This window comes from Rhinoderma darwinii, chromosome 5, assembly GCF_050947455.1.
Source record: "Rhinoderma darwinii isolate aRhiDar2 chromosome 5, aRhiDar2.hap1, whole genome shotgun sequence".
Classification (NCBI taxonomy): Eukaryota; Metazoa; Chordata; class Amphibia; order Anura; family Rhinodermatidae; genus Rhinoderma; species Rhinoderma darwinii.
In genome coordinates, this window is record NC_134691.1 from 328,327,435 (window position 1) to 328,348,845 (window position 21,411).

At 42.2% G+C, this 21,411-nt stretch overlaps 1 protein-coding gene across 7 annotated transcripts in view; it reads left to right on the forward strand.

Moving 5' to 3' along the window:
* Positions 1 to 21,411, forward strand: part of AKAP9 (A-kinase anchoring protein 9) — a 202,831-nt gene that overhangs the window by 177,074 nt on the left and 4,346 nt on the right. For all 7 annotated transcript variants that reach the window (XM_075827679.1, XM_075827681.1, XM_075827680.1 and 4 more), the window contains 13 exons: positions 1,333 to 1,473; positions 2,738 to 3,256; positions 4,157 to 4,220; positions 4,310 to 4,425; positions 4,539 to 4,727; positions 8,404 to 8,592; positions 10,303 to 10,441; positions 11,431 to 11,650; positions 13,271 to 13,421; positions 15,584 to 16,243; positions 17,855 to 18,063; positions 19,265 to 19,373; positions 20,690 to 20,872. In XM_075827679.1, coding sequence (XP_075683794.1) covers positions 1,333 to 1,473; positions 2,738 to 3,256; positions 4,157 to 4,220; positions 4,310 to 4,425; positions 4,539 to 4,727; positions 8,404 to 8,592; positions 10,303 to 10,441; positions 11,431 to 11,650; positions 13,271 to 13,421; positions 15,584 to 16,243; positions 17,855 to 18,063; positions 19,265 to 19,373; positions 20,690 to 20,872 — 2,889 coding nt within the window. The remainder of the gene's footprint in view (positions 1 to 1,332; positions 1,474 to 2,737; positions 3,257 to 4,156; positions 4,221 to 4,309; positions 4,426 to 4,538; positions 4,728 to 8,403; positions 8,593 to 10,302; positions 10,442 to 11,430; positions 11,651 to 13,270; positions 13,422 to 15,583; positions 16,244 to 17,854; positions 18,064 to 19,264; positions 19,374 to 20,689; positions 20,873 to 21,411) is intronic.

The window sequence follows — 21,411 nt, forward strand, 5'->3', positions numbered from 1 at the left end:
CCTCTTCCATCTTGCCTGCACAGACATAATAAAGATGTTTCACTGGTTGGAATGTCGGACCACCGATCAATGTCTATGGCTGTGTTAGGCACCAAGACCCACCAGGGAGTTAGTACTATCTGCGTCTACTTTCTTTTGAAGGCAAAAGGATGTCCTGCTACCCCTAGTAAGATGACTAATTTATTGCACTAAAACCTAAGCACGCATATGGCGGTCACCTTGCAGTCACTACAGACAAAACCCTGTGTAGTCTCATCCTGCAGTCACGTGTTCCACTCCATCTGCCTCCTCTTCGTGCCGACCGTAGACCAGAGGCCGACGGAAGGGAGTGACCTATGATTGCAGGATCAGTCTACACAAGGATTGTTTGTAGCCTGTAACCATGGAGATGCATAAGTCTGCAGAAGAGCTGTATACCTAATGTTTGGGAGGTCTTTAATGAAGACTATATACAAAGTTGCTTCTTGAGGTGCAATAGGGAAATAAAAAAACTAGTTGCAAAAGTATACACTACCTGAGTCATCGCAGTAGGTCATACTCGTCATGCTGATCGCGCGGTCACTGCTGCTGTGCCCGTGTGATCAGAAGCTGGGCAACAGCGGAAATACACAGCTCAAAGGCCAAATAACAAAGAAACCTCAGATCCTCTGTCGTTTAACTCTGTGTATGCTGTAAGGAACGCTGATTGCAGAATACAAGGGGAGAGAATGAGGGGGGACCCATTTTGATCGCCTCACAGAAATTCCCTTGTATGGTCAGACGGCCCTAACAACTGCCTTTGTACTATTAGTACACAGGCTAATATACTAACATATAGATATATGGCAGTGCATTATAGTTACGAAATAAAAGTAAAAAAATTCCCCTAAAGTAAAATAAATGAATTTTTTTTTACTTTTATTTTACTTTAATAAATATAAGTCTCAAGACGTTAAGTAATATAGACGTATTTGGTGTCCTCACTGCCGTAACAAACATTTTTATATAAATTTATAGCTTGATTTATGATAATCCGTGTATGGCATAAAAAAAATAATAATAAACGCTGCAGCAGAATTTGTTTTTACTGCATTTTTGCCAAAAATTAAAATGAATATAAATTAAATGCTATTGTATATGTACTAAAAAATGGCACATAACTATAGTCCAGGTCGTCCAGCAAAAGCCTTATACACTGCGTCAAGCAAAAACAAAAAACTTATGACCATCAGAATGCAAAGGGGCAAAATCTTAATATTTTTCATGTCCTCAAGGCCAAAATTGGCCTGGTCCTCAAGTAGTAAAATGTTCATGTTTTATGTGACTGACGCTCTGACCTTTCTGTATCCACAGGGAATTGTTAAGCAGTCTGAGGGTAACACTGCGACTCATCTGGAAAATGTGCTGCAAAGTATTAAAGCAGAAGCGACCGCTACTAAAGAAGAGCTGTGCCATTACCGAGAGATGGCCGAGAAACGGAAAGAGGAGCTGACGGTGGGGAAATACTGATTTATCGGCATAGTAAAAATGCTGAGATAAAATAATATCCTTCTTAGCAGTCTACAGATATTTGGTGAAGTATTGATAAATGGAAACCAGTCCTAGGTGCAGTTATATAATGCTAGGCGTAACTTGTAGCTTCTGGGCCCCAATGCAAATCTATAACAGGGCCCCCACCTACCATGTACCATTTATAACACTGGTGTCTTCTTATGTGGTAGAGGATTCTCTGGGCCTCCTCAGGCGCCATGGCCTACGTGACTGCTACCTTTACACCCACTGATGTAACATTTGCAGGATCTCTGCTTGCTATCAGTGAATGGAAACATTCATTGTTTGCATTCAGTAACTGAAAGCCAGTTTTGGCCTAGTCCTGTTTTTCCAGCTCATGGGTTTGTTACGATGTATCAGTACAGGCATTCCTCTGTAAACTGAACACACCATACACTTCTCTTTCCTACCCTCACTCCAGGTTGAAAGTTCATATACCAATAAATTCTAAAAACCCTAGCTGAGTGAACAGTAGTAGGTGAGGACAGGCATGTAAACCAGTGTTTCATTTCATTGTCAGCAATCAGAGATCTTGGAAATGATGAGGAATTGAAAGTCAAAGAAAGACAAAAAGTACAATCTTAAAGAGATTTAATATTTGAATAAAGCTTGAAAAGTACTGTATACTAGGTCATATAAGTTGAACTGGTTTGCTGACCTGAATAGCTCTGTCTCCCTGATTCCAGCGCTGTTTTATTTTTTTTCCCTGGACACCCCGTTCCAGAGATATGGCCCACTGTAGTGTTGGCTCCCTCTATGCTAATTTGCTGTGGCTAGCCAACAGGGCAGGAACTACCCTCAAGCTGTCTTGCGCTGATTGGTCAGCGTCAGAGGCAGGGTAGCTAGCTCCGCCCCATTGACTAACTACGGCAAATTAGCATAAAGAGAGTCAACAAAACAGTGGGCCATATCTCTGGAACAGGGTGGTCCAGGGAAAAAAGAAAAACAGCGCTGGAATCGGGGAGACAGCGCTGTTCAGGACAGTAAACCAGTTCAACTTAGTGACGGTACTTTTCAAGCTTTATTCAAATATTACTGGGAAAACTCCATCCATTTGTGGACATCATGGACGGTACTTGTTAGGAATGAAGAACAAGACTCATTGTGCATTTTCTTATGATTGTGAGGTCAGCCAGCAGCGTGGCTGCCTCCATTTTATGAAGCTGTCCAGTTCCCTTTAAATGTAATCCTTATAAACATCCTATAGGTTAAAGAATCTAACTTGGCACATCTCGAAGTAGACCTTCGGGAAGTGAAGAAATGTCTTGCTAATGCCGAGGAGAAGTTGGCATTTTACATGAAGAAGGAACTTCAAGAAGAGCGACAACAAACTATGGCGGGTATAGATTGCACCGATAGTGTGAGAAGCCCAGATTGGACCACCATGGACAGATCAACATCCTCATCATCCTCACAGACCGACAAAGTCTCAAGTGTTAACAACAGCAATCAGACGTCACAAATCCATCACAAGCACATAGGAGTTCAGAAAGAGCTGGAGTCTGCTCGCCTGAGCAACACCTCGGAGGAAGTGGCCGAATTAATGGAGCGCTACACGGATAAGATCAACCAGATGCAAGAGCTCCATGCAGCTGAGATCCTTGACATGGAAGCCAGGCACATTAGTGAAGCCGACGCTTTGAGGAGGGAGCAGTATGCCGTTGTACAGGCTCTTACTAATGAATGTGAAGCTCTTAAATCTGTTATTGAGGCCTTGAAATCTTCAGTAAGTATAAGCTGAGAGGGGTTGTCGGCGTTAGACTATAACTTTTTGTTAGAACGGTCCCCCAGTGTTTAAGGTGTCCTCTTGTTAGAAGGTTTCCTTGACAATAAGTAGACCTTCAGCGATCAGCTGTAATCTTTGGGGGAACCTAGCACTCAGTGTTCAATTTCCCTGCAGCGCCACCACAGGTGAAATTAAGCATACAAAGTACTCAATTATATCAATGGGTTGTCTGTGTAATGCAGGACAGGTCCTCAAGAGCGAGAGACGCTCTTTGTAAATGCTCTCCGCTCTGGCCGAGCGATGAGGATCCTGAACAGAGAACCCCCTGTATTAACTTAAAATTCCCTAATAGGGTGTAAATAAAAATGGTCACATGGTGTCTTGCTGCTGGGATCAGTGACCTGTAATCTGTAGGGAAACCCAGTGGCAAGTAGTTAATTTTCCTGCAGTGCCACCACAGGAGAGATGAAGCATTACACAATGGGCTGTCCACGTAATGCATTAAAATCCACTTGCAAAAAAAGTTGTATGCACAAGGCCTAAGGGGTACTACACTTTCTTTAACCCCTACCAGCACCAGGATGGGCACAAATGCTGTTATGAATGGACCTTACTTTTTAAAGGTGTTCTCCACTTTGGAAAATGCCTTTTTGTTGGAAAGGTCTCTAGGCGATAAGCTCACCGAAGGGAGGTGCGCTGGTGTGGCCTCCAGCGATTGGATGTAATCTGTAAGGGAAGCCGCAGGGGAAATTAGGTATTGTATTGAAGGAAATAGGCCGTCCATTTAATACAGAAGTGTCGAGTTCTCTGCAGCGAGAATATTGTTTATGGATTTGAACTTTTTCTGCATTGTTTTTCTTTTCTTTTATCTAATGTTATTTCATTTTTGCGTTACTCCAGGGTGGAGTTGTTCCAGATTCTGCTCTGTCTTCATCTTATCACCTCACAGACGCTGCCTCTAGTGGTGAGATCGCACTTGTTATTGCTGATTCACTCTTTTAATGACTTCTGCTCTTCATTTTAACATATTTTTTTCCCTTTTTGGGGGTATAGAAACAGAATGTGATTGGAGCCAGGGAACATTTGATGCTCAGAGTCTTGACCAACTCCCAGAAGGACTGAGAGCGGAAGATGATGTCCCAGCAGAGTTACTTCCAAGCAAGATCAAGGTACAAGTATACAAGTAGTGATGATGGAGATTGACATTCTTGTCTCTGAATTCCCGGTTGCCCCGTCCTTATATTTAATGCCTTTACTAAATAGCATTGTCTTTTTTAAAAAGGACTTGTTACAAGCTGTCCACCAGGAGGGGATGCAAGTCTTGTCGCTGACAGAAGCCACCAGCCCCGAGAAGGACAAATCTTTCACAATCAACACACAGTCCTGTGGTGAGGAACGAAAAACGTTATTCGAGACCATCGCTTCCTTGAAAGACTTGATTGCAAAAATGCAGATTTACAAGGAGCATGAGGTTAGTATGCAGTCACGTGTGAGCAGGCTATTGTATTCTGAGAGGAGCTACATAATTAGGTATTTCTTATCATCCCAGACATGACAGGCCTTATAGTACCATAAAAGTGGTTTTAGTTGTATGTAAAATTCTAGGCTAGTTTTATAGAAAATGGGGCCCTGGCCAACGAGCATATTAGTTCCCACTGTTTGCCATTTTTAGACCGTTCTAGTAATTTTACCCCATATAATACCACCATGTAGTGCAAAGATAACACTGCCATATACAGCCCACATAATACCACCATATACATATCACATAATACCACCATCTAGTGCCAATATAATACTGCCATATACAGCCCACATAATACCACCATATACATATCACATAATACCACCATCTAGTGCCAATATAATACTGCCATATACAGCCCACATAATACCACCATATACATATCACATAATACCACCATCTAGTGCCAAGATAATACTGCCATATACAGCCCACATAATACCACCGTATACATATCACATAATACCACCATCTAGTGCCAATATAACACTGCCATATACAGCCCACATAATACCACCGTATACATATCACATAATACCACCATCTAGTGCCAATATAATACTGCCATATACAGCCCACATAATACCACCATATACATATCACATAATACCACCATCTAGTGCCAATATAATAGTCATATACAGCCCACATAATACCACCATATACATATCACATAATACCACCATCTAGTTCCAAGATAACACTGCCATGTACAGCCCACATAATACCACCGTATACATATCACATAATACCACCATCTAGTGCCAATATAATACTGCCATATACAGCCCACATAATACCACCATATACATATCACATAATACCACCATCTAGTTCCAAGATAACACTGCCATGTACAGCCCACATAATACCACCGTATACATATCACATAATACCACCATCTAGTGCCAATATAATACTGCCATATACAGCCCTCATAATACCACCATATACATATCACATAATACCACCATCTAGTGCCAATATAATACTGCCATATACAGCCCACATAATACCACCATATACATATCACATAATACCACCATCTAGTGCCAATATAATACTGCCATATACAGCCCACATAATACCACCGTATACATATCACATAATACCACCATCTAGTGCCAATATAATACTGCCATATACAGCCCTCATAATACCACCATATACATATCACATAATACCACCATCTAGTGCCAATATAATACTGCCATATACAGCCCACATAATACCACCATATACATATCACATAATACCACCATCTAGTGCCAATATAATACTGCCATATACAGCCCACATAATACCACCGTATACATATCACATAATACCACCATCTAGTGCCAAGATAACACTGCCATGTACAGCCCACATAATACCACCGTATACATATCACATAATACCACCATCTAGTGCCAATATAATACTGCCATATACATATCACATAATACCACCATATACATATCACATAATACCACCATCTAGTGCCAAGATAACACTGCCATATACAGCCCACATAATACCACCGTATACATATCACATAATACCACCATCTAGTGCCAATATAATATTGTCATGTACGTATCACATAATACCACCATCTAGTGCCAATATAATACCACCATATACATATGACATAATACCACTATCTAGTGCCAATATAAATAACACTGCCATATACAGCCCACATAATACCACCGTATACATATCACATAATACCACCATCTAGTGCCAAGATAACACTGCCATGTACAGCCCACATAATACCACCATATACATATCACATAATACCACTATCTAGTGCCAATATAATACTGCCATATACAGCCCACATAATACCACCGTATACATATCACATAATACCACCATCTAGTGCCAAGATAATACTGCCATATACAGCCCACATAATACCACCGTATACATATCACATAATACCACCATCTAGTGCCAAGATAACACTGCCATATAGATATCACATAATACCACCATCTAGTGCCAATATAATACTGCCATATACAGCCCACATAATACCACCATATACATATCACATAATACCACCATCTAGTGCCAAGATAACACTGCCATATACATATCACATAATACCACCATCTAGTCCCAATATAATACTGTCATATACATATCACATAATACCACCATCTAGTGCCAATATAACACTGCCATGTACAGCCCACATAATACCACCATATACATATCACATAATACCACTATCTAGTGCCAATATAATACTGTCATATACAGCCCACATAATACCACCGTATACATATCACATAATACCACCATCTAGTGCCAATATAATACTGTCATATACATCCCACATAATACCACCGTATACATATCACATAATACCACCATCTAGTGCCAATATAATACTGCCATATACAGCCCACATAATACCACCGTATACATATCACATAATACCACCATCTAGTGCCAATATAATACTGCCATATACATATCACATAATACCACCATCTAGTGCCAATATAATACTGTCATTTACAGCCCACATAATACCACCATATACATATCACATAATACCACCATCTAGTGCCAATATAATACTGTCATTTACAGCCCACATAATACCACCATATACATATCACATAATACCACCATCTAGTGCCAATATAATACTGCCATATACAGCCCACATACCACCACTACATAGTGCTCAAATAATATACAGTTTCCAAACAATACACACATAATATCACCATATAGTACCAAGATAATAGCACCATTACTAGTGCCAAGATAATACTGCCAAATACAGCCCACCTAATACCACCATATACATATCACATAATACCATCATCTAGTGCCAATATAATACTGCCATATACAGCCCACATAATACCACCATATACATATCACATAATACCATCATCTAGTCATTTAGTGCTAAGATAATACTGCCATATACAGCCCACATAATACCACCATCTAGTGCCAATATAATACTGCTATATACAGCCCATATAATGCCACCATATAGTGCTCAAATAATATACAGTATTCAAAAGATGTCCAAGTAATATCCAAGCAATACTCCCTTAAACAGCTCACATAATACCGCCATATGGCTCTCACATAATACTGCATTTCAATGACTAAATTTTACAGTGAGGTTTTAGTTTGCCTCTTGGGCTCCCAAACGTAAGGGGACCTGGGCCATTGCTTACTTTGCCACCCCCCTAAAACTGGCCCTGGTTTGAATACATGTCAAACTAGCTCTTATGCCCCCAACATTCTTACAAGAAAGTTGTAAACCCCCGAACCTGGTAAACGGATGACCACCGGACATGCTATAAATGTCTGATAGATGCGGGTCTCCGCTCTGGGACCCTTACCTATGTGGAGATAGGGATTATATGGGTGATGGGTAATCAAATTCGTTTCCACCACCCATATTCTTAGAATGGAAGGAGCAGAGGGTCTGTCACAATGAGTCAGTTGCTAGAATACATCATGTATAAATGACGCCTGATTTCCGTTGATGGATTTATCTCCACCTACAAGCCAAATCACTTTAATTATTTTCTAATGACTCAAAGTGTATCTGTGTCCAAAGGTTTTCATAATTGTATTTCGTTTATTTTTTTAGGGTCATACAAGGTCAGGTTTTCATGACCGGATCCCAGACTGGAGAGGAGAGCTGCTCCGCGCTATACAGGAGGTTTTCTGTAGAGAGCAGGACGCACTCCTGTCCGCTTTCCATACTCAGTTGGCTACACTGAGCAATTGTGACGCAACCGCCGTGGTCAATCACATGCAGCATAGACTACAGGAACAGGTGATTCACCGTGCACTATATAACGGCACGAAAAAGCACTAATGGCATCAGATGTGATCACTGGATCTCTTAGTGCGCTACGTTTAAAGGGATTTACTACTATATTTGGGTTTCACAATCTCTGCTTGCAGTCAGTAAATTGGAGCCTTCTTATTTACAGCTATAGTTTGAAAACCTATACATAACTCATACTGTCACAGCGGAGGCTTTGCTACAATTGTACCCATTTTAAACAAGCCTGTGGGAGCTAGATAGGCTGATACATTTTACCTATGTACACAGATGAGGGAAGGAGCTGTGTTGCTTGTGTATTTAGTTCATATAGAGTTGCTTAGAATTGTAACAAACACTCAGCTACGGTGAAAAGTTTTAGGTCTCTACTGGTTTCAGCCCCTGAATGTAAACAATGTTTCACACATTATCAGCAAGCATAGATCTTGAAAATGCTGGTGAGGAAGGGAAAAACAAAGTATATTAGGTACAAATATTAGGGGAAATGTAGTACCTATGTAAATGTATTAGGGAACTGCACCTCTTGGAAGGTACTGAAGATGTTTTTCTTTTTCTCATCATTTCTTTAGCAACTGTTGCGCGAATCACACACAGGATGTGCGTCCGTGTGCTGTCCGTGGTTTTCACGCACCCATTGACTTCAATGGGTGTGTGATGCGCAAAAAACGCACAAGTATAGGACATGCAGTGAGTTTCACGCTGCGGACACACACTGTGTGAAAAACACTGAATGACCCCATTGAATTGCATAAGTCCATGTGACTTCCGTTGTTTTAACACGCGTAGCACGGACGTGAAATACGCTCCTGTGAATAAGGCCTTAGAATCACTCCATTTAAAGCATTCTTAGGGTATGTTCACACGGCCTATTTTCAGCCATTTTTCGGGCCGAAAATTCGGAAGCAGAACGCCTCCAAACATCTGCCTATTGATTTCAATGGGAAAAACGGCGTTCTGTTCCGATGGGCCGTTTTTTTATGTGGCCGTTTTGAAAAACGGCCGCGTAAAAAAAAAAAAGGCCGCAAAAAAGAAGTGCAGGTCACTTCTTGGGACATTTTTGGAGCCATCTTTCATTGACTCTATAGAAAAACAGCTCCAAAAATGTCCGTAAAAAATGCCGCGAAAATTGCGAGTGGCTTAAAAAACGTCTGAAAATCAGGAGCTGTTTTCCCTTGAAAACCGCTCCGTATTTTCAGAAGTTTTTTAGTTTGAATGTGAACATACCCTTATAGTAACTTCCTGGGCTGAGAGGACTGAAAATGTCTTGTCTCTTGCACTGAAAAATCCATCTGCAGAATTTAAAGGGTAACTAAACTCTTTAAAAACTTTTAAAACTTAAGTTTTAATTGATGGGGGTCCGAGCACTGAGACCCCCACCAATAGGTAAAAAGAAGCCGAAGAAGAGCTCGGGTGAGCGCTGTGCCGCTTAGTTTCTGATCGTCTTTTTTTTATAAAAGCCAAGCGGTGTACGGACTCATAGACTTTCCATTGCGCCCGATCAGAAATGAAGCAGCGCAGCGCTCACCCGAGTACTTCTGCTGGTGCTTTTTAGCGATCGGTGGGGGTCTCCGTGCTCGGACCCCCACCAATCAAAACTTCTGACATCTCACTATGACATATCAAAAGTTTTTTAAAAGTTTAGTTTCCCTTTGAGCTATTGTTTACGGATTATATAATAGTTTTTTTGATATCTTCCAGGGCATGGAGCAGATTAACGCTATGGACTGTATACAGAATGCAGAACGAAGGAGTTTGTTACTCGAGATTCAGGATCTCCGGGCCCAGCTGACCAGTTTTCAAACTAATCCTAATATTGATTCATTGCATCGCACTGAAGGTAACATTGCATATCTTAAAAGGGTCGTATGAGATTAGAAAAATCAGGCTACTTTATTCTAGTTACAGCACCACCACGGGCTGCGTTTAGTACTGCAGCCCTGTCCCTTTAAGTGACTACCTGTAATACCAGAGACAGCCATGAACAGGAGTAGCGCTGTTACATAGCAGCCATGTTTTTTCTAATATCCTACTACATATATCATTTTCCCACAATGCACTGCACCAGAATCTTTGAGTTGTCCCCAGGTTGTTAAAAATGTCTTAAATCAATTTCTTAGTTTTTTCTAGTTATCCATTTCTCCCAGAAAGACGAATAGCAACCAGTATTTCTGTCAATAGAGGTTACACAGGGGTGTTCACATAAATTTCTCCGACTTCAAAAGCTTTTATCGACCTAGTCATGCAGCAATGCCAGAGTGCAGGATGGCACTCCGAGTCTGGGAAAGCTGGGTGACAACCACGGAGGAAGATGTAATGGTTGTCACTCAGCTTTCCCAGAATTGGATATAGCTATGAAATGACTGAATATAGTTTTTTAGAACTTGACAATAGGATGACTCCAAAATAAAAGTAATTTCTTAGTATCTATCCAGTTCTGGAAAAGCCGGGTGACAACCATTACATCTTTCACTAAGGTTGTCACCCAGCGTTCCCAGACTTTAAGTTCCATCTTACACTGCAGTGATACAGACATAGAGGTCGGCGTTAGGCAGATTTTTCATGAATCGATCCGGCAATGTACGGTGACAACCTGTGTGAAATCTATAATGGCGGCCATATTGGTTGTCACCCAGCTTTCCCAATAACAACTAACTAGAATCTTTAACAACTTGACAACCAAAAGCGAATCAAGAAAAGCTACCGGAAATGAAAGATTTCTCATTGCTACATTTGCTTTTATGTGCAGTAATTTTAGTCTTTTGCTGAATTAACCAACATGTGGACATCGTAACCTCCTATTCTGTGCTCTTTTTTTTTTTTGGACAGGGGCCACTTTCTATATACCGCAGGATCCGTCCTCAATCCCACAAGAAATGCACCTGCAGCTCAACAGTATGAAAGCAAACGCCAGCGAGCTGCAGGAACAACTGGGCTCAGAGAGGCTCCTGTCAGCCGAAATCAAGAATGAACTTGCACTAACCAAGATGGAACTTGAATCTACTCTCAAGCTGCAGCACAAGCACTTTAAAGAACTCGAGTCTCTCAGGTGATCCAGTCATTAAAGAGGTTGTTTTTTATACTGATGACCTATCCACAGGACAAGTCATCAGTATATGATCGGTGGGGGTCTGACACCCGGACCCCTCACCGATCAGCTGCCTAAGGGCAACAGATGCTGTGCAGGGTCGGTGCAGGAAGCAGATGGCTCCATACATTGTATAGCGGACGTGCCGGGTTACTGCCGCTCTGCTCCTATTCACTTGAGTAGGAGCAGGACTGCAGCATGACCGCTATACAGTGGTCGGAGCCTTCTGCTTTCGGCGAGATCAACTAACCATTTCCTGACTACTGACTCTTCAGCTTTGGGCATATTGGATTTCAACGTGCTTGATCCTTTGTTCTCACGGCAGATAAGTCGCCACTAAAGATACAGCGGCTTATTCCCCTTTCCTCATTGAGTACACGTTCGGCTTGAGCCGTGTGTGCATGTATATGGGAGTCGGAAGGAATAGCCGTTCGGCCGACAGCTATCTAAAGTGTATGTCCAGCTTTAGACCCACGACAGCGCAGAAATTGTGACATAAGATATAATAGAAGGTGGTAGCGCTCTCTAAACCTATTTTATATCATGTCTGTAATATAGTATATATGGCTGAAAAAAGACATAAGTCCATCCAGTTCAGCCTATTATTCTGCAATGTTGATCCTAAGGGTATGTTCACACGGCCTATTTACGGACGTAATTCGGGCGTTTTTGCCCCGAATTACGTCCGAAAATAGCGCCTCAATAGCGCTGACAAACATCTGCCCATTGAAAGCAATGGCCAGACGTTTGTCTGTTCACACGAGGCGTAATTTACGCGCCGCTGTCAAAAGACGGCGCGTAAATAGACGCCCGCGCCAAAGAAGTGACCTGTCACTTCTTTGGCCGTAATTGGAGCCGTTATTCATTGACTCCAATGAATAGCAGCGCTAATTACGCCCGTAATGGACGCGGCGTTCAAGCGCCTGCACATGCCGTTACGGCTGAAATTACGGGGATGTTTTCAGGCTGAAACATCCCCGTAATTTCATCCGTTACAGACGCCCTCGTGTGAACATACCCTAATACAGCTCTAGTCAAAATTTACTCAATATGCAAACCTTCAAAAGCGGACCGGTCACCTCTCCTGACAGGTCTGTTTTAGTAAATACTTGTATTCCACATAAAATACAAATTCTGGAGCAATCCCTACAGAGTCTGACATTGTTAGCACTGATTGGACTGGGTCAGACTGTGCAGGGACAAGCCTCATTGACAAGGGGAATAGTAACATCGATTCATACTTTTTCAGGAGGAACAACAGAGGAATGGCACAATGCAGAGTTCTTAGAAAAGATGATCCAGAATCTATATTTTATGAGGAATAAAGTATTTACTAACAGACATGTCAGGAAAGTGGACAGATAAACTTTACATATTATTATTTTAATAAAATACAAGCTGTCCGTACACACTCGGTTTAATGTAAAAAATGAAAAAGTTTCCTTTTATTTGTGGTTCACGTTTTGTATTTTTTACGGTATAGGTGGTTGCATTATATAATTTTAGATTGCAGGATATTGGAACAAAATTGAAATGCATATTATACTAAATAACAAATAATATATTCCTTATTCCTATCAGGATGGAACTCAAGAAGAGAAGAGATGAACTGGACAATGTTAACGACGCCTTAGCAAACGAACAACAGAAGAGCAGAGAGCTACAGTGGGGTCTGGAGAAAGAGAAGACCAAGGCAGAGCGTAATGAGCAGCAAGAGAAGGAAGAGCTGGAGGTGAGAAACGTTACATCATGGAAGGACAGGCAAAGACCAGATCTGCCGCTGTTAGGGTGGATATGTGACAATGACCTACATCTAACAACATTGTCATGACCACAACGCTTTAATAATGACATCACAAACTATAAAGTGTGTGCAGGGGTGACGTCACCAGTTAAAATGAATGTCCACCTTTGAACACAGTATCGCCGTTTACATATACAATCCAAGGGCAAAGAAACACAGCACTCCACACATCAAGGAAATCAGGCCATGTGCTCGTCACCAGGGGATGAATCAATTCCCCTTCTTTTTAGATAGATACCAGCATAGAACGTAGTAACGGCACCAGGACTTCAAGACGGATGAAAAAACAGGCCATCTTGGCTTGAGAAAGGTTCCTGTTGAACCGAAACGTTGCTGTTATTTCTTGAGGTGAATAAATCCACCCTGTTTTTTCATCCGTCTTGAAGTCCTGGTGCCGTTACTACGTTCTATGCTGGTATCTACCGTTTACATATATATACATAAGCGGTTTCATAACTTTGTAATTACATTAGATTACTTATTCTGTACTGATCCGGAGTTAAATCTTGTATACTACTCCAGAGCTGCACTCACTATTCTGCTGGTGGAGTCACTGTGTACATACATTACATTACTTATCCTGTACTGATCCTGAGTTACATCCTGTATTATACTCCAGAGCTGCACTCACTATTCTGCTGGTGGAGTCACTGTGTACATACATTACATTACTTATCCTGTACTGATCCTGAGATACATCCTGTATTATACTCCAGAGCTGCACTCACTATTCTGCTGGTGGAGTCACTGTGTACATACATTACATTACTTATTCTGTACTGATCCGGAGTTACATCTTGTATACTATTCCAGAGCTGCACTCACTATTCTGCTGGTGGAGTCACTGTGTACATACATTACATTACTTATCCTGTACTGATCCTGAGTTACCTCCTGTATTATACTCCAGAGCTGCACTCACTATTCTGCTGGTGGAGTCACTGTGTACATACATTATATTACTTATCCTGTACTGATCCTGAGTTACATTCTGTATTATACTCCAGGGCTGCACTCACTATTCTGCTGCTTGAGTCACTGTGTACATATATTACATTTCTTATCTTGTACTGATCCTGAGTTACATCCTGTATTATACTCCAGAGCTGCACTCACTATTCTGCTGGTGGAGTCACTGTGTACATACATTACTTATGGTGTGCTGATCCTGAGTTACATTCTGTATTATACTCCAGAGGTGCACTCACTATTCTGCTGGTGGAGTCACTGTGTACATACATTACATTACTTATGGTGTGCTGATCCTGAGTTACATCCTGTATTATACTCTAGAGCTGCACTCACTATTCTGCTGGTGGAGTCACTGTGTACATACATTACATTACTTATCCTGTACTGATCCTGAGTTACATCCTGTATTATATGCCAGAGCTGCACTCAATATTCTACTAGTGGAGTCACTGTGTACATATATTACATTGCTTATCCTGTACTGATCATGAGTTGCATCCTGTATTGTATTCCAGAGCTGCACTCACTATTCTGGTGGTGGAGTCACTGTGTACATACATTACATTACTTATCTTGTACTGATCCTGAGTTACATCCTGTATTATACTCCAGAGCTGCACTCACTATTCTGCTGGTGGAGTCACTGTGTACATACATTACTTATCATGTACTGATCCTGAGTTACATCCTGTATTGTACTCCAGAGCTGCACTCACTATTCTGCTGGCAGAGTCAATGTGTACATACATTACATTACTTATCCTGTACTGTTCCTGAGTTACATCCTGTATTATATTCCAGAGCTGCACTCACAATTATATGGGCATCAGAGGTGAAATCTTCCAGCAGGCTTCCTTGCTGGCTCAATGTCTATACAAAGTTTGTTCTGGTGATTTGCATTATGGAGTGTTTATACAGTATATAGTACATGGTGTAAAGACTAGAGGGGGCCCCATAGCAAAGAGCAGAATGGGTTCTCATTTTGGTGCAAGGTTTTGCTGCCCTGGATCAAGGTCTAGTGTTTCGAGCAACCTAGTGGCATAGGAGGATGGGGCCAACCAGGATTTGGCATTGCATTAAACAACATTTTTCCCCCTCTTTTTTCTTTTTCTACATAGGACCTCCATATTCTTTTAGAAGAGCAGAAGAGCAAGACCCTTGAGATCAGCAAACATTTGGAAGAGGAGCAGCTGCTTGTAAAGAGTCTCCAAGAGCAGTTCGCCTCCAGGGAAAGTCAACATGAGGCCACGCTGTCCCAAGAGAGAAGCAAAGTGTCAGAACTCCAGGCTTTCCTGGACGTGGAACAGACTCGTTCTAGTGAGCTGGCTAATGCCCTGGAATATAAACAAGGCCTAGGGGCCCGCGTGCTGAACCCTAAAGGAACCGGCCAATCAGAAACGCACAATCCAACCGAGGAGCTGCTCCGAGATCTACAGGGTCAGTTAGATAGTAAACATAATCGTATCGTAGAGTTAGTGACTGAGGCGGAGGGTTACAAACTGGAATGTGTCCAACTAAGGCAGAACCTGGATGAGGAGAGGCGAAGTCTCCGGAAAGACCTAGAAGCTGAGAAAGAAGCTGCAAAACTTGCAAAGAAACAGGCGGAGGAACTAATGTCCATGGTGGAGGAGCTTCAACAGCAGATACAGGACCGAGTGATGGAGATCAGGAGGCTCCAGACCGAGGAGAAACACTTGAAAGACACTATTCAGAGTCTCCAGAACAACCAAAGAACCAAAGAAAGTGTCTCGGAGGGGACAGAGCTTCATGAAAGTCCTGTAAGTTTTCTTACATATCCAGCAACTATACTTTTTTTAAAATATTTTTGCATCTTGAATCTCAGGACCATGAGACATGACATTTCCAAGCTTCTCTTAGTCTGGGTTGGTCATCCAGGTGGGATAGGCATACTTCATTCATTACCACCGCCACGTGGGGGAAGGGAGGTGACAACTAAAGGAGCAGTTACTCTAAGTGAGCAACTGAGAAAGTGTCATTGCACCTTGTGAACCACCTTGGGGTCTAGATTGTGCAGTGTGATAATTGAAGAGTTGTATGAGAGACATTTGGTTCCTTTCATGGCTGGAGAAATCCTAAAAACCAGGTAGTCATGTGCCTGAGCGATGTGCCTAAACAATGACACGATTGGCCTCATTTATCAAAACGGGTGAAGCGACCAATCAGAGTTCAGATTTGAATTCTTAAAGGGTATCTAAACGTTCAACAAACTTCTGACATGTCATGGTGACATGTCAGAAGTTTTGATTGGTGGGGGGTCTGAGCATTGAGACCCCTACCAATCACTAAAACGGAGCGGTAGAAGCCCTCGTGTGAGCGCTGGGCCGCTTCGTTTCTTTTCGGCTTTTTTTAGAAAGCCGATGTAGCGGTGTATGCGCTCATAGATTTTTTATTGAGTCCGTACACCGCTGCATCGATTTCGAGGAAAAAAACGAACAGAAACCAAGCGGCTCAGCGCTCACACAAGCGCTTCTGCTACTTTATTTTAGCGATTGGTGGGGGTCTCAGTGCTCAGACCCCCACCAATCAAAACTTCCGACATGTCACTATGACATCAGAAGTTTGAACGTTTAGTTACCCTTTAAACTGATAATGCACTGTAATTGGTTGCTATAGACAACAAGGCCAATTTTTCTGTTTGACAGTTTTGATAAATTAGAGCCGAGAGCCCAGAGCATTAGGGTATGTGCACACACACTAATTACGTCCGTAATTGACGGACGTATTTCGGCCGCAAGTCCCGGACCGAACACAATGCAGGGAGCCGGGCTCCTAGCATCATACTTATGTACGACGCTAGGAGTCCCTGCCTTGCTGCAGGACAACTGTCCCGTAGTGTAATCATGTTTACAGTACGGGACAGTTGTCCTGCAGCGAGGCAGGGACTTCTAGCATCGTACATAAGTATGATGTTAGGAGCCCGGCTCCCTGCACTGTGTTCGGTCCGGGACTTGCAGCCGAAATACGTCCGTCAATTACGGACGTAATTAGTGTGTGTGCACATACCCTTAGGTGTGTTTACGGGCTCACAACCCCCCCACTAGAAACTGCACTTTATATCCTTATGGAGGTCAGTGCTCCATTTTGATAAAGTTCTGGCTACCTGCAGTCACCACTAGGGGGAGCTCACTGAGTGCAGATTATTACAGTTTTTGTTGAGTTAAAAAAAAAAAAGATTTGGAGCCCATGACCCTTAGCTATATTCAGATCAGAATCTGCATCGTAAATCTGCAACAAATCCATTAACTCTTTATTTTTGTTGCAATATTTCTTTAGTGTATATATCAACCTGGATTCCTATCTCGTATATCTCATATATATTTCTATATAAAATAACAAGTTCAATAATCTACTTTTTGTCTCTTCTTCAGGCCGCAAGTAAAACCTTCACTGACCCAGCCAGAAGTGAACTCCACCAACCAACAGGAAGTGTCCCAAATGTTTTGTGTCCTGATCCTCTCAGTACAATGAACGGGGATCCCGCTGCACAGGGGAGTGCGTTCAGCGTAGAAACCATCAGACAGAGGCTCCAACAGGTCTCCTCTAAACTAAGACAACTGGCGGCCAAAGCCACTCAAAGGTGAGATGGTGTTTATTTATTATGTGATAATGGCATGCACTAAATGCCCTCATGAGGGGAGGAGCCAGAAGAAATAAGCTCCACCCTTAAGGCTAGTCTCAATAAAACAAGTAATGTAGCTGCCCGCACTCTTTCCAGACCCCTGACTGGCACTTTGATAGGTGTTTAGTAAGTTTGTGCACCCACCTCTTCAGCCTATTTAATGTATATAAAATGTAATGGGCCCCCATTTACCTGTAAGGGGCAGCCATAGAAGGGCATGCGTCTTAATAGTCATTGAGATCTGGTCGTCCCCGCTGACTAGTGCCAATCATCCTTTCCTCCTAGATAAAGTATTATTGTACTGTTTGCACATTTTGGAAAATTGTGTTCTGATATTAAAGGAGTTGTCCAGGCACAGACAACTGATGACCTATCCACTGGATAGGTCATCAGTATATGACACCCGGACCCCGCACCAACCAGCTGCCTCCGGGCGCCGGATGTTATGAAGGGTATGCTGTAGTCGGAGCCGAAAGCAGATGGCTCCCACTACTGCATAGCGGCAGTACTGCAGCTCGGCCGCTATTCTGTGACCGGAGCCATCTGCTTCCGGCATGGACATCCTGTGCCCGGAGGCAGCCGGAGCAGCTGATTGGTGCGGGGTCCAGGTGTCGGACCCCCACCGATCATATACTGATGACCATGTGTGGACAACCCCTTTCAGCACTTCTGACTGTGGGAAGCACTCATGATTGCCCCCTGTAGACCTTGACTCTCGACAGCCATATTGGACACGGCATGACAACCGCTATAATGAAGCGGCCATTGAACCCTTTATAAACACCTCCCGTTAAACCATTGAGTAACTGAGTTTCTGGACTATAAGCAGATGACAGTCGATCATGATTCATCTTACAGATACATCAGGGTATGAAATGAGCGCTCTATTGTTATTGGTGATGACAAACGCTAGGAGACTGTAATGAAACAGAAGCATTTATGGGTGTAAGTTCTGGAACAACTGGATGTTTTGTAGTAGATCCTCCGATGACCAACCTGTCATTAGTTCTACATTGCCGTCCTCCTCCATTTTACTAGGCTCATATTAATTATTCAGCGTCATGTTATTCGGTTCATGTTACAGTCTAAACTCGTGTTCATCATGGCGCTCACTGTACGTTGTAATTGTTACATCTCTGCATTGATTCCTCTATTGAAGGGTGATGTTTGAAGCTACGGATGAGAACGACTTTGCTTGGTCACAAAATGCCATTCAAGAGGTTCTGTCTCAGCTAGAGAACGTGTCCATGTTGTCACTTCAGGGACAGGTGAGATGATTCAGCCATTCCTTTATATATTTCTAGTACCCACATTAATTTCTATATACGCTGGAGCTCAAGAAGCTGAAAGGCAATGTATCCCCGATAGATTTTTTTTTTTCCTTCTCTTTTTTTATTGTAGATTTTTTTTAATTCTATTTTCTGTACATGATTATGGGGCGGCCATCTTGCCTGAGCAACGGTTATCAGCATTTAGAGATATGCTTTACAGCAGTCACATGAACCGTAGGAACCATTAACTTCTAAGGGAGGATGTTGTGGGCATGCTCTGTGACCTTTGCAGAGGTCATTGTGTAGGGGAGCTGTTTCCATCGTGTGTGTGTGTGTGTGTGTGTGTGTGTGTGTGTGTGTGTGTGTGTGTGTGTGTGTGTGTGTGTGGCCTGTCAGTGTAATCCTGCTGTGTGTGTGTCTGACCTGTCAGTGTAATCCTGCCTGTGATAATAATGAGATGACTGCTGAGAAGTGATCTCTACAGAACGGGAAGGGTCAGTCTATTGTGAGGCTCAGTGGCCAGAGGGAAAACTGCAAGATTTTAAAAGTATAAAATGTAAAAAAATATTACCACAAATTCTTTGAAAATATGTTTAAAATAAAAACTTGATTTAAACATAGGTCATTTTCTAATGACACGTTCCCTTTAACCCCTTCCCGCCGCAGACATTTTTTTAGATTTCCAATTTCATTTTTTCCTCCCCACGCTCCAAATGCCTTATATTTTTTATTTTTATGTTGATATAGTCCTATGTGGGATTGATTTTTGCTGGACGAGCTGTAATGTAGATCAGCTGATGAACGAGCATCATTGGCTGATCTGCTTATTTATGCGACCAATAAAATGGTCGCTAGTCGGCTGCACATCTCCCTGTGTAAATAGGGAGATGTGCTGCTGACATGATCAAAATGTATGGGCATCAATGATCTTTCATACCCATACATAACCAACCATTGCTCCTTGTGAAAGCAGCAAACCAGCGCCGATCAACGAGCTGTCTCGTCGATCGGCGCTCGTTTTCACGATGTTAATTAGCAACAAATTTGTGTGTTATAACTGTCTTACAAGCAGATACATTTAAATAGAGAAAAATGCAAATTTTGACACTAACATAAAGTCCAATGTGTCACGAGAAAACAATCTCAGAATGGCTTGTATAGGTAAAAGCATTCCGAAGTTATTACCACATAAAGTGACACATGTCAGATATGAAAAATGAGGCTCTGTCAGGAAGGTCAAAAGTGGCTGCAGAGGGAAGGGGTTAAGCCTAAGGGCACTGTTATTTGTTTTTATTTTTTATTTTTTCTTCCAGAATTTAGTGTTACCACCAGGCATCTCCGCAAACACTCTGACAGAGAAGCTGCTAACGCAGAACGCAGAGCTGACCGGTTATGTCAGCAGATTAACAAATGAGAAGAACGATCTACAGAATGCCTTACTGAGACTGGAGGGGGAGGTGTCCCACCACCGAGCGAGAGAACGCTCAGGAGAACATGTAGGTACCAGACAATGACTTGCAGACAAGAAGTAATATAGTTTATAGGCAGAATACAGGCTGTCATAAATCAGAGACGCAGAAGACCTCATTGGAGCCTGGGGTGGTGAGTAATCCACTAGATAACAGCTATTAAACCTTCCACTACCCTAGACCACCAGGGAATCAAACATTATCCTTCTCTATTACCCCAAGACCACCAGGGAAGCCAACATTATCCTTCTCCATTACCCCTAGACCACCAGGGAAGCAAACATTATCCTTCTCTATTACCCCTAGACCACCAGGGAAGCAAACATTATCCTTCTCTATTACCCCTAGACCACCAGGGAAGCAAACATTATCATTCTCTCTTATCCTAGACCCCCAGGGAAAAAAACATTATCATTCTCCATTACCCCTAGACCACCAGGGAATCAAACATGATCATTCTCCATTACCCCTAGACCATCAGGGAATCAAACCTTATCCTTCTCCATTACCCCTAGACCACCAGGGAAGCTGTCATTAATGTTACCCTAGGCCAGCTAAGTTGGCAT